Source organism: Pleurodeles waltl, chromosome 5, assembly GCF_031143425.1.
Source record: "Pleurodeles waltl isolate 20211129_DDA chromosome 5, aPleWal1.hap1.20221129, whole genome shotgun sequence".
NCBI lineage: Eukaryota > Metazoa > Chordata > Amphibia > Caudata > Salamandridae > Pleurodeles > Pleurodeles waltl.
In genome coordinates this window covers 975562419-975576116 of record NC_090444.1, presented here as the reverse complement: position 1 = coordinate 975576116, position 13698 = coordinate 975562419, and the positions used below count along the sequence as shown (strand labels likewise).

Sequence of the window (13698 nt, the reverse complement as noted above, 5' to 3'; positions counted from 1 at the left end):
GAAAGGAAAGGGCTATATTAAGGTTTAGTGGTGGGTAGGGGTAAAGGGACGTAAGGATGATTTTAGGATACTGTGGTGGGTAGGGGTAAGTGGAAAAAGAGTTTGGTAGGGTACAGGTTGAGGAAAGGGAGGTAAAGGGTTCATTTTAATAAGGGGAGGGTATGAGGATTACCCAAAAACAGAAGAAAAAAGGGGGATCTTGTGGATCACACACACACACACACATATTATATATACACACACTAACTGATCTTTGTCACATTTGATCATTTTGGCCTGAGAAAAAGAGGTTATATTTGCATAATGCGTTTGCAGGCAAGTTATTCAGTCCCTCCCTGTGACTGGTGTTCTTGAACCAGACGCTTCAGCAACACACTGCCATAGTCCAATCGTAATACTTTGTGTGACAGTACATCATGTACAATCTTCATTCTCTTTCTCCTCTCGGAAATGAAATTTCTTAAGAAATCATTTTAATGGGTCCACCTTTGCCATTAAATCTAGTTACACACTGTTTCCATATCACGTATTTTTTTTTTTACCCATCTTCATTTTACTATTCACTTCACAGACAACTGTATTTTGATCCTTACATTCAACATAATCTGCTGGACGACGTGTAGAAGTTCTGGTAGGTACAACTAGCTGACAAGTAATCAGCAATTGCTCAAACCAAGCAAGCCAATCAGTACTTTCAGGAACTGCTTTTTTGAAAGGAAATGAATGAGCTTGCCTTGTTTTTTCATTACTATTGTTTTCTAAGCAATCTTTCAGTAGATCTAGAAGACAACACCAGTCATGGAAGGACTAGTTACTAACCTTCAGTAATGCCTTATCTAGTAGAGATAATATCCAGTTGCAGATTCCCTACCTTAGAATTTCCCCATGCGTCACTCTGGGTTCAGAGATTTTTCTCAAGCAGTACCCCTGCGCAGTTAGGTGGCGTCGATCGGCTCCAAGTCCATCGTCAGTATCATCAGCGCCGGATAAAACGTTGTGGGTCCTATACAGGCGCCACCCCGGCATGCTGTCAGTTTCTTTTCACGACTTTCCACGCCAGAAGCGCAGGGCCATGAAGAACACTGACCACTGGTGTGTCAAAACTAGGGACCTGAAAGGGGAATCCCTGTCCCTAGAAATCAGATCGCAGGACAGGGAGGGTGGGTGAGTCGGTAAAGAATCTGCAACTAGATATTGTCTCTACCAGATAGGTACTGAAGGTAAGTAACTTGTCCATCTGATAGAGACACCTAGTTGCAGATTCCTTACCTTAGAATAGATACCCAAGCAATACCATCCCCGGAGGTGGGTCTGCGAACTAAGATCATACCAGAAAGTCCTGCAGGACCGTACGGTCAAAGTGACCATCCCTACAGACCGGACTGTCCAGGCAGTAGTGACTGCTAAACGTGTGCAGAGATGCCCATGCTGCCACATGACAGATATCCAGGCCCGGAACTCCATGTGCTAACGCGTGGTTGCAGCTTTAGTTCTGGTAGAATGAGCACGAAACTCTCATAGGGTTGCTTTTTAGCCAGTTTGTAGCACATTTTAATGCAGAGTATACCCCATCTGGAGATGGTTCTCTTCTGCACTGCCCGAACCTTTGTTCGCAACCACATAACCAACAAAGAGTTGATCATCCACTCAGAACTCTTTGCTACTATCAAGGTAGAACGCCAACATTCTTCATAGGTCCAGGAGGTGGAGTCTTTCCTCTTCCTTAGAAAGGTGTGATGGGTACGTGGAAAAGTAGGTAAGGTGATGGACTGGCCTACATGGAAGGGCTTAACCACTTTTGGAAGAAAGGGGGCCCATGCGCGAAGCACCACTTTGTCAGGGTAGATGGAAAGGCAGGAAGACTTAGATGACGATGCCTGCAGCTCACTCACCCTGAGGCCGATGTAACGGCCACAAGGAAAGCTGTGAGAAGCCTCAGAGGATAATTGTGGAGAGGCTCTAAAGGCACACACATCAGAAATGTCAGAACCAGATTCATGTCCAACTGGGGCATAACAAATGGGGAAGGAGGAAACATATGAGTAAGGCCATTAAGGAATCTATTTACAATAGAGGTTGAAAAAAAAGAAGAAGGCTGATCAGGCAGCCGTATGAAAGTAGAGATTGAAGACCAATAACTTTTGAGAGTGCCCAAAGCAGAGCCCTGCTTGCCAACAAAATAATAAAAAATAGAACCTCAGAAAGAGGGGCAGAAAAGGGGTCAACAGACTTGTCTATGCACTATGCCACAAATTTCCTTCAATGACCGGCGAATACTGTTTTGGTGGAGGGATGCCTGGCTGTCAAGAGAACGTTAAAGACTTCAGGGAGAAGGTCAAAAGCTGGCAACTGCCGCTGCTCAATCTGCACGCATGGAGGCAGTGACTTGATGGGTTTGGATGGACAGCCCTCCCCTGCTGCTGCAACAGAAGATCCTCCCGAAGAACCAGTCTGATCGGAAGATCGATGGCCACGCTCATTAGTTCGGGATACCAAACTCTTCATGACAGTCCAGAGCCACAAAGATTACTTGGGCCGAGTCATTCTTGAGAACTCTAGGAAGAAGTGGTATGGGTAGAAAGGCATATAGGAGGCCTGAGCTCCACTCGAGACAAAAAGCGTTGATGAACGAGTGCCGCCTTGGAAACGCCAACACGTAATATGCTGACATTGTGAGTTCTCTGATTGGGCAAGCAGATCTAAACAAGGGTTTCCCGACTGCTAAAAGAGATCCTGCGCCTCTTCCGGATGCAGATGCCATTAGTGATCGACTAAGCATTGTCGGCTGAGTTTGTCTGCTCTGACGATCGGAGAGTTCACCAGATGTTGAACCACCAGGAATATGCCCTGCTGTTCCAGATAAGCCCAGTGGCACAAATCCTCTTGACAAAGAGTCCACAACCCCAACCTGCCCTGCTTGCTGCAGTACCACATGGTGGTGGTCCTCGAACACCTGCACTACCTTCTCTTTGTGAGAGGAAAGAAATGCTTTCATTGCTAGTCTGATAGCTCGGAGCTCCAACAGGCTGATATGGCGCCCATCTCTGCTGGGACCAGATGCCTCTGATCTCTGCCTCTCCCAGGTGGCTGCCCCATCCCAGGAATGACGCATCTGTCACTACTGTCACATCTGGTAGGGAATGGGAGAAGGAGAGGGCTCTCCCTCTGACCTAATGGTGGTTCATTAGCCACCACTGCAGATCTTGCGTAGTTCCCTCTGAGCTCTGGACCATATTGGAAAGATCCACCTGATACTGTGCCCACTGGAACTTCAGGTCCTAAGGTACAGCCCGCATATGCCATCAGGCAGCAGTATGCAGGAGGCTACGAGGCCCAGTAGGCTCAGAGTCATTCTCACTGAAATCCAGGATAGAGGCTGAAATATTGGTATCATAGCCTGAATATCCTGGACTCACTTTTCGGGAGGATAAATCGGAAACTATACTGTGTCCACAACAACTCAGATGAACGAGAGAGTCTGAGAAGGAGTCAGGTATGAATGCAGCAAATGCAGGAGGTTTGCCGTAGTCTGGAGGTGGGAGGCAACTGCTTGGGGTGAACCTCCTTCAACAGCCATTCGTCGAGATAGGTGAAGACTGAAACCCCTGGTCTGCGCAGATGAGCTGCAACCACCGCCCATCACCTTGGTGAATATTCAAGGGGCACTGGTAAGGCCAAAGGGCGAGTACGGTCAGATGAAATTGCTTGTGGCCTACAGTGAAGCGCAAGTAAAGTCTGCGGACAGGAATGTGGAAGTAAGTGTCATGCTAGTCCAATGCTACCATCCAGTCTCCTGGATCCATGGGCAGATAGAACCTGAGCCAGAGTGAACATCTTGAACCTCTCCTTCTCGAGGAAGAGACTGATGGACTGAAGGTCTAGAATAGGCAGAAGCACTGGTCCTTTTTTGGGGCATCCTCCGTTATCCGATCGTAGGATAGTGGCATGGATGGAGGAGTAGTCTTGAAGGAAAGGTGGTAGATCGGACTATCTGCAAAACCCACCTGTCTGACATGATGGACTGCCAGGGGAGCAGGTGAAATTTAATCCTGCCTCTGACTGGTGGGGAATCATCAGACTAAGAAGGTTTGGAGGCTGCTGAGAGAGGTGGGGGGACAGATTGGCCGGTCGACTGGCGCCCTGACCCATGACGGTTGTGGATCCCACGTCCCCGGCTATGCAGAGGCTGGGCAGCGTGTGCGGCACGGAACGGACGTGGTGGGATGACCCTTCCATAGCCACCAAAGGGGTGAAAAGCAGACTGAGGGAGGAGCGGGCAGCTACAAGGCCCAAGGACCTGACTGTAGCACGAGAATCCTTGAAGCGCTCAAGCGCCACGTCTGCTTTGTCTCCGAAGAGACGGGTACTATCTAAGGGCATGTCCAGAAGACTGGCTTGTATATCCCCTGAAAAGCCAGACATCCTCAACCAGGCGTGGCACCTCAGGTCCTCCGTCGAAGCTACCGCTCTGTCCAGTGAGTCGGTCGTGTCCAGTTCACATCTGAATGTAAACTCTGCTGCATCTCTCCCATCAGCAACAGCTTCAGAAAGTACGGCCCGGCCCTTCTCCGGGACCTATTGCATCACTCACAGCGTGTGGGAGTAAGAGCCCAAAAAGAATGCAGTGTTCACAGATTGTAATGCCAGGCTGGAGGATGACATTATCTTCTTCCCAAGTTAGTCCAGCCTCTTGGATTCCTTATATGGGGGTTTGGAATCGAACGCACCCTGGAATTAAGAGGCTTGGATAACCGAGCTCTCAGGGGTGGGACGTTGCGTCAGGAACGTTAGGTCAATTGGAGCAGGTCGATGGCAGTGGGCAATAGTCCTGTTTCACAAGAAGCCAGCAGGACATAAGTAAAGGCTTCATTGAAGGGCAATATGGGTTCTGAGGATGAAGCCACAGGCTGAAGCACCTCTGTCAGGAGGTTAGTCCTGACTGCCACCAAACACAGCTCGAGCCCAGGACCTTGGCCGTTCTTTGCACCACCATGGAATAGGATGGTCCCCCCTCTGTAGCCACTGTCGGGGGAGAAAGCATGCCAGTGGCAGGAAAGTATCCAGACCACTGGCTTCACCCAGGTCGCACATCAGCCCAAAGGGTCTCGTAGCTAGTATTCTAGAGGGTCCAGCGACCCATCCCTTTCTTCACAGAGCCCCAACCCATAGGAATAAGGGTCAGGATCTGACATAGGGGGCAAGGCCCCTGTTGACGCCAGTCCAGTTCCGTGTCGGAATCGGCAATGAGGATGTGGTTGACACCACTTGGGGGGCATATGCGGTGACGGCAGCGTCAACGTTAGACTCGGTGTCGGGGAAGGTCGAGGTGGTACGACCAATACCGGTACGGATCCAGGAACGGATCCAGGAACGGATCCATGGGTACCCCCTGGAGCCGAGGCCAAAGCCACTAGCACGAAATCTGAGGGGGCCCCTTCTGACCCTGCGGGCCCTAAGGTGTTCCACCAGAGTCAGACAGCCAAAAGATGAGGCGCATTGCCTCATAAATCTCCTTGATTTGGGCAGGGGTCACTCCGGCTCCCGGAAACTCTGAGGCATGGAGCCGATCCAGACGCATGCTCCAAGGTTGGAGGCTGAGAACATCGATGCTCCTTGTCCCCCATCTCATCGACCGTCAAACGGGGTGAAGTCGAAGAATGCTTGTTATTCTTGGCTTTTTATGCCTCGACTTACCTGATCGTCCAGGGGGATTTGGAATGGGACGACAATGAAGGGGGGCTCCACAGCCATCCTCGGAACATTCATCTTGACCGAGATTGAGACCTACGTGGAGCCGAGCGCCGGCCCACAAGGAGCTTTAGGGCCCGCTCCCTCAAAGCTTTCAGATTCATGGCCCGGCACTCAGAGCACGACATCGGGTTGTGGTTGCACTACAAACACCAAAGGCACATGAGGTGTGGATCAGTTACGGATATCGCCTGATGGCTGTCTTACGCAAAGACATCCTCGATGCACCAGGAGTGTCAACACTAAAAAATCTTCAATAAAAAGTAAAAAAAGATCAGTCAAAAAACAACTTGAGGGGTAGCTCTTTAGATCAGCGCTAGGCTGGTGCAGAAAGAGAAGAACTGATGTCAGCGCACCGGGGTGGTGCCTATATAGGACCCACAATGTCACATGCAGCATGGACGGAGAGCAGATTAGTGCCACCTAACGGCCAACAGAGGTACTACTAAAAAAAAATCTCCGGATCCAGACTGATGCCTGGGGGAAATGCTAAGAAAAGGAATCTGCAAATAGATGTCTCTAACAGATAAATTTAATTAGCTGGGACAATATTCTTTAATTGATCAGATTTCATTTCCAAAGTTTCTATGTGGCTGATTATTTTTTGAAATTTGCAAAGTTTCTATATTATTGGATATTTTGAAATTCAGAAATACATAATTCCATAAATTGGAAATATCCCCACTTCTATTATTTGTTGTAGGAGTGTGCACTTTAACGCTACTAGTAACACAAAAACTCAGTGATTTCAGAAATATATTAAACAGCATAATCTAACACTACTTTGGTTTTTTATTCAAAAGGACTGGTTTGTGTATGGATCAGCTCAATTCTTGAACTTGGTCCATAACAAACCTCACAGGAACCACCGAAATGTGTGCATTAAAGTATCACTCTACTTTTAAATAATAATCCCATTTCAACTCAATTATATTTTCCCCACAACCTCTGACATAAATATACACTATCTTTTCCCTGGGATATACATAATAAACAGAATTTCTTTTTATTTGGAAAGTAAAATGCTTGTCTTGGCATAATAGCGGGGGATTTCTGGTATTCTCTGGGTAGAGCCATGCCAGGCCATTATGGTGACCAACTCCACACTGATAGTGTAAATCAAACAAAAAAGGTCCATAGGAAACACACTGTTTCCCTTCATGTTCTTTATAAGTATCTGATTCAGAATCAATTTCACAAAATTGCAATGACATTGGACAGGAAGCAAAGTTAATACTCAAGATTCTCAAAGACGTAGGATCATAGTGCCATTAAGGCCACATTTGTCCAGCTTCGGGAAATGTAATTTCAGGGATACAATATTAGTAGTTGTTAACAATCCTCCCTTAGAACTAACTCTAATTCCATATTTCTTCACTCGCTGGCAAGTTTACTAGTTTTATTTTCATCTATATCCTTTACTATGTATACTCCCCCAAAGTTGAAGATATCATCAAATGTTGCTCTAATTCAAGCAAGTCATGTAGAAATACTTAATCCCTCACTGACCTTATTTGTTTGTATTCCGGGTAAGAGGTTTACCATTCTGGGTATTGATCTACATTTAGAAATCTATCTATGGTGATTGATCAGAACTTGTATTAAAAGGTAGGCCACAACCTTTTAATACAAGTTGTGATCAATCACCATAGATAGGTTACTTACTAGGTCCCTCGCAAACCTGTTTCTATACAAACCAGGTATGTCAGCTTTAGCATATTTTCCGATGCAGTTTTTGTGTGTGTGGGTATTGATACAGATAACCCAAGGTAACATACTAGGCAGGTTTAGCGCTTGACATCATGAACTTTTTCTACCTTGATATTACATCCCTGATACAGAGATCTTTGCGCCTATGATCATATAAAATGCTCATGCCAAAATATAATTGCAAAAACAAAAGATGATGAATGGAATGCAGAACAAATCAAACATTCACCCGAGTCACAGATCTGGGTTTAATTCATCAGTGTTTTTTTTTTTTTTACTTGCCATGCCACTCCAGTTTGGACCCAGCAAAATGCAAATCAGTCTTAAGCCTGATCCCCAAGGGATCAGTCCAGCCTGAACCGCCAGACCAGGTCCTCCCTGGACCAGAAACAAGCACCCTGGGACCGGTTTCTGGGTATCACACCTGATCAGCCAGGCTAGCTTGAATCTGGTGGCATAGCAAGCGCGGACCAACATCTGGGCATACACTTCCCACTTAAGGCGACAAATGCAACAAGCATCTGCAATGCAATAGGTCTCGCATTTTCTTGAGTTAGAGCTATTGCCATTGTAAATTCAGAACTGGACTTTTCTTGCCACATAAATTGGTCAACTCGGTCCCAACATTCTTAGTACCAGCAGTCATAAAAGTACTACCAAATGCCAATTTGCCTCCTTCCCCAAGACAAGAATCTCATTTTTTAAAATGTAATATGGATGTACATTGGTACCAAAAATGTAATCTTTGACATCCACCTAGAACACAGCTCAACAGTTCCCCTTCTATTTTTAGAATCTTTACAAAACTCCTGGCTAGATCTTGTATCACCACACTGTACTCAAGAAAACATATTTGGTAGAAGACCAAGGATCACTACAACTTCAGATCCCTGCTTGTTACAGTAGAACGGTCCACATAGCTGATATTGTTTTATTTTGCAGCGATGCAACTTGGTTAACTTCCAATTGTTAACAAAATGTTATATTAGTATTTTACCTGCTGATGTTTCTCTAAATTGTTCGCTGGCTTTCTTCTTTCGCCATTTCCAAGGCTTGAAGATTTTCCCGATGGTCGAGAGTTTGCCCTTCCTTTTGAGAGGTGGTGACTGACCGCCTGTGTTTGGTCCATCTGAAATGGCAATATGGGGTTTGTCTGGTCCATCAACTGCAGAAAAATAAAGTATATACGATAAGAAACTGAATCAAAACGAGCCAAAATATAACCGCACCAACTGGACTGTGTTTTGCCTTCTTCATTGGTTTCTCAGTTTGACTCTGCATTAATAAAAAAAACAGGCATTCTCAAATAAGTAAGAGCATTCGACAAGAAGGTGAAAATGGACAGCATCTGGCTTTAAACTTGTGTTTGAAATCTACTTCTACAATGCACACCGCAACAAATGATGATACACGCCAGCAGTTTTTGGAGGAAACGAATTAGTTCATTGCTTCACCTGTGCTGCGCTGTTAGAGGAAGCCTTGGTGCCGCCATGTCAAAGGTTCATGTTTCAGCTCAGTTATTTGCATTCAACTACACTGCTTCGATCAATTATCATCAGCTGTTCTTCAAAGAGGAGCATAACTTAAAATCATAATTACTGGTCCATTTAACACACATTGTGGTAATATTCAGCCCCTTATAGTTACTGAAACAGTCTTCTAAGAATTTTACCACATTCTGCAGCCCCTCTCATCCCCACCACCCTCTTTAACCTCAATCACTTAGAAACTGGGCCTGAAGAAGGATAAATTCCACAAGCATTTGGACATCTTCTCTTGGATCACACTGAAACACCACCAAGCCCCTCTCTTTACACTTGACAAACACCTACAGCTAAACCTCACATCTGAATCAATGTTTCACCACTCTTCTACCTTGGACTACTCTGACACATGAAAGCAAATGAACTCCAACACCAGTTGTCAAGACACCTATTGCATGCCATGCTAAGATACACTTTTCATGATTCCTGCTGACCGAGAGCAAATCCATAAGAATCTATCTTCATTACATCTAATATAGCCTTATAGCCCCGCCGTAGCGGGCTAGACTAGCCATCAAAGGCCCGCTACAGCGTTCGGCAACAGCCTTTAACTAGGCAGCGGGACTTTATACTTGGGATAGCCCAGCTACGGAGGACTATAAGGCTATTATAACATTCTGCCACTAGAGGGCAGAATGTTCTAATAAATAAAACGAAGGCCTCACAGAGCCTGAGGGGACTAAAATCCCCTCAGGCTCCTGAGGCCTTTGTCCACAGCAACACTGGAATGTTGGGAGCTCCACTGAAAACAATGGAGTGCACAGGTCCCCTAATGGCTGGTAGAAGCCCAGAGCCAACATTCCAATGTTTTTGTTCAAAGCTATTGCTTTAAACAAAGGTCTCACAAAGCCCAAGAGAATTTCAACCCCCATGGGCTCCCTGACGATTTTGTTTCATTCATTCTGGTCTCTTGTGGCAGAATGTTCTAATAGCCTTGTGGCCCTCCATAACTAAGCTATAGAGGCACTAAAGTCCCGCTCCCTTGTTAAAGGCCCTCGTCTTGGGCCTTTAACACTGGAGTGGATCTTTAATGACCGGTATAGCCCGCTATGCCGGGCTATGAAGCTATAGTGGTGCTCTTATGTAAAGTATGGAACAGAGCAACACACCAGCCTGTTGGTAGGCGGACCCAGTGATGGCAGATGTTCTGCAGTATGAAGGCGTTGGGGAGTTTTGAAGGGGGGGGTGACTTTATACTAAAACTGCCATTTAGCGCACGCACTTTCTGGCCAGGAATGTTAGAATTTTTACCCGAAAATTTGAAACAAAAACAGTGTTTTCAATCACAACGGAGTATGCCAAAGCGGGACTTTGTTGCACTATGCATTCCGGGTGTATGAAAGGCCTTCCTTATGTACCAAGAGCTCAAGGAGTTTCCTGAAAACTAACAGGCTAGAATATGTTGCGCCGCAAAGAGTTCAATTACAGAAGAAAAACTGGCACTGTATTTATTCAGAACCGTTATCTAAAACTGCATTTCGTCAGGCTGACACCTTCCTATCTAAAGCAGCTTACACTGGACAGTCTTTTGTTATAAATCCAGATTAAAGACTGATTAGAACCATATATTCCCGTCACAGATGTCAATTGTGATCTTATAATGAAAATATTTCTTTTCCGGGATTAGCGTTACAGGATGAGGCTATTTCAAAGGTTTATTCAACTTTTCCACTGACAAGCTTGGGTGAAATTACGTCAAATGTTTCTTTAAGCGCAGCTGTTTTTCGGCCTTTCACTGATTGTGTCCCTTAGCTTTTTCTGCATGTTAAATTGGTCGCGTTCTTTGGGTCCCATCCATATTCACAGGGTAAAGTGGACACGAAACAGAAAACATTAAAATATTTAAATTGGGAATGCTGCTCTCTGGCCACACAATGGAAGCGCAGGGTTCCAAAGGAAGGCAGCAGCAAATAGCACAGATTTTTTGTGATTTACAAGAAGTGACTGAACAATGATGAGGGTTTGAAGGGCAAAACGTTTTCTTCTGACAAAGGTGGGAGATTTGTCGAGTTTGAGTAGGTTGTGTTGTCCGTACCGATGAAGTGCGTTTATACTGCTGCTTTCCTAGAGTTCATACGCGTAAGAAGGTTTACCTACTTGCGCGATCTGTAAGTGTATGGTGCTAAAATATATTAATGAATGTGTAATAACAGACTACCTAGCTGGGTTCCACTAAAATGTGTAGAATGTGGCTCTGATGTACTATGCACTAAACAAGCACTATCCACCTTCCTAGAATAACACGATATAATTAAAAAGTATTATTTATTATACGGCACTTCATCATGCACTTATGCCATATCGGAGGGTTCTAAATGGCAGTGGTTACCCCATCACCGATTCGACTGGTGCACAGATTACTGACCCTGGATGGGCGGAAGCTGAGTCAACTGGGATTTGAACATGTGGCCTCAGCTCATACCATATTTTAGCAGTGAGCGTGTAACTCACAAAATCATATTGCCTGCACACACAAAACAACACACTCCTACTGATTATGTGGTTATTTATTTATGAGGTATATATAGATCAGATTTCAAGGTCAGTTTGTGGAAGATATGACAAAAATCCCCTACATTGCTAAGATGTTGGCCGGCTGGAGGGGGTAACATCAGTCAAATGTATGTCTAAATTTGTTTTGAATACCTTTTAGAAGCCCTCATGTCTGAATTAAGGGTGTTGCCCTGTTTAATGCCTGAACATCAACTGGAAGGCTACTGTACTTTAGCCCCGGGATGTAAAATGTAATAAAACTTTTAGGAGCAAATGTCTCCCTTTCCTCACTTATGGGACTGGCATATGGAGCTATTCTAACATCTCTGCTCTCCTGATAGAAAAGAATAGGGCACTTGATTATCTCCAGGGTGTATTTCCATCATGTGCCTCTTTTATTGTCCATCAGGAGCTTGGTGTTTGGTTCGTCAAAGATCTTATCAAACTGCCCCCTCTGGCACTTTTGTGCGCCATCTGGGCAATCCAACACACAGGCTTGAACATGAAGGTGATCTTGGATTGCCTTGCTTGTGATAAAGGCCTTGGTTGTCCTATTTCAAACGGGAATTGACTGATCTGGGGAGACCCGAGCTTTTTTCTGCTCCTACTTGTACATCCAAGGCTGATATCTCTTGGGTTAAGAAGGTGTTCACAACAAGGAACAGACTACGCAGAGAGGAACATAAAGCAGCCAAACTTTCCGTTAGGGAATATGATAGTTTGCAATTTACCCAGCAACTGAAACCTTATTTGTTTCCGGATGGATTCCACCTGCGATAGGGTCCCGTTAACCAGATTTAGGCTGGGCTCAGTAAGGTGGTATTTAAGCTTCCCATTGGGCCAATTTAATTATCTAATGTGTTAATTTGTCCCTTTGATGAGACGTCTCACCATCCCCAAATTTGCTCCATTTTATAAATTTTTTTGCAAATATTAAAGGGCCCTTTCCAAAACGTTTTTGGTCCCATTAATTGGAGCTTGTGGCATTAGAAAATGTGCAGGGGCCTTGCTGTACTTTTAATCATTGAATTGTCCTGCGCTCTGCTGTTCTGTCTGCTCTTTCTTAAAATGTGCAATTAGTAGGAGAAAATAAATGACTTTCTGATGACCTACCACTGTCTTCTGCTGGTACATTGCACACATTTTTACTCTGAGTATGTTATTCTGCATTTATCCTTTTAATCAATTGTTCCAGGGTTGGAGTGCGCTTTGGAATCTGTACAAACCTACTAACTGGCATGTTCTAGTTATTTTCAACAGCTCTTTCCTAATATTTTCCCATACGGAGAAAGGATGGACATTTACTCCTGACAAAGGAAGAAACAAAACTTCTTCCACACTGGGAAAAAAGTGCTTGGGGGAAGAGTGAACTTGCAAACGCTCAACAGGTTTTCACATGAATGAAATCTACACATGCATATTTGCTCGTGCTAAAATGCAGTGTACAAATATTTTCTAGGAGTACAATTTCCTGGCCTACTTCTGTAAATTATTGAGAATTCATGAAAGTTGTAAATCTGAGCTAATGAAGGGGCACATACCATGGGTGCGTGCACTTCTGTAACTGTATTTAAGAATTGGAACACAATTAGATTTTGAGACCTTTTGTTTTTATTAAAATTCTGTCTCTCCCTCTATCTATCAAGTGGCTCCACTGTGAGTGACAGCATTCTGCTTTTTCACAAGGAGCATATTGGGACACAAAGTAGTTTTGTTCAGAAACAGAGACTACTGTGGCAATGTGTGCTTTTAGAGACCAAAAACGATTATTGCTTTTTGCCAATATTTGTTAAATGCTGAGGGCCTAACAGCTCAACCAACAATAAAGTTTTACAAAAACCATGTCAATACAAGACATGCATTGACAAAACCAGAAATTTGACCACCAATGCAGACCTATTGGTTTTGCCTATGGTTGTTTATTTTAACGTTTCCACAATCTTTTTGAAACTGGTTGAAATTATTTTTTAATACTAGGACCGCTCTCAGCAATGCAGTCCGAGCTTACAACATTCCCTTAGAGGGTCCATCCTAATAATAAAGGCTTTGCATTAATGAACTATAACTACAAGTTCAAAACACATTAATTTATGGACACAAATATTACCTTAACGGCAGACAATGCCCTTCCCTGATCCATAATGTGGTACGGTAAACAGGGAGCCAAAGGGTTTGTGCTACTTGTCCCCAGGAATAAATAAAC

The 13698-nt window shown here is 44.5% G+C and overlaps 1 protein-coding gene across 5 annotated transcripts in view; it reads right to left on the bottom strand.

The window, feature by feature from the left end:
- PHACTR2 (phosphatase and actin regulator 2) overlaps window positions 1-13698 on the bottom strand; it is a 786224-nt gene that overhangs the window by 210839 nt on the left and 561687 nt on the right. For all 5 annotated transcript variants that reach the window (XM_069235123.1, XM_069235126.1, XM_069235127.1 and 2 more), the window contains one exon: window positions 8456-8623. In XM_069235123.1, the coding sequence (XP_069091224.1) occupies window positions 8456-8623 (168 nt within the window). The remainder of the gene's footprint in view (window positions 1-8455; window positions 8624-13698) is intronic.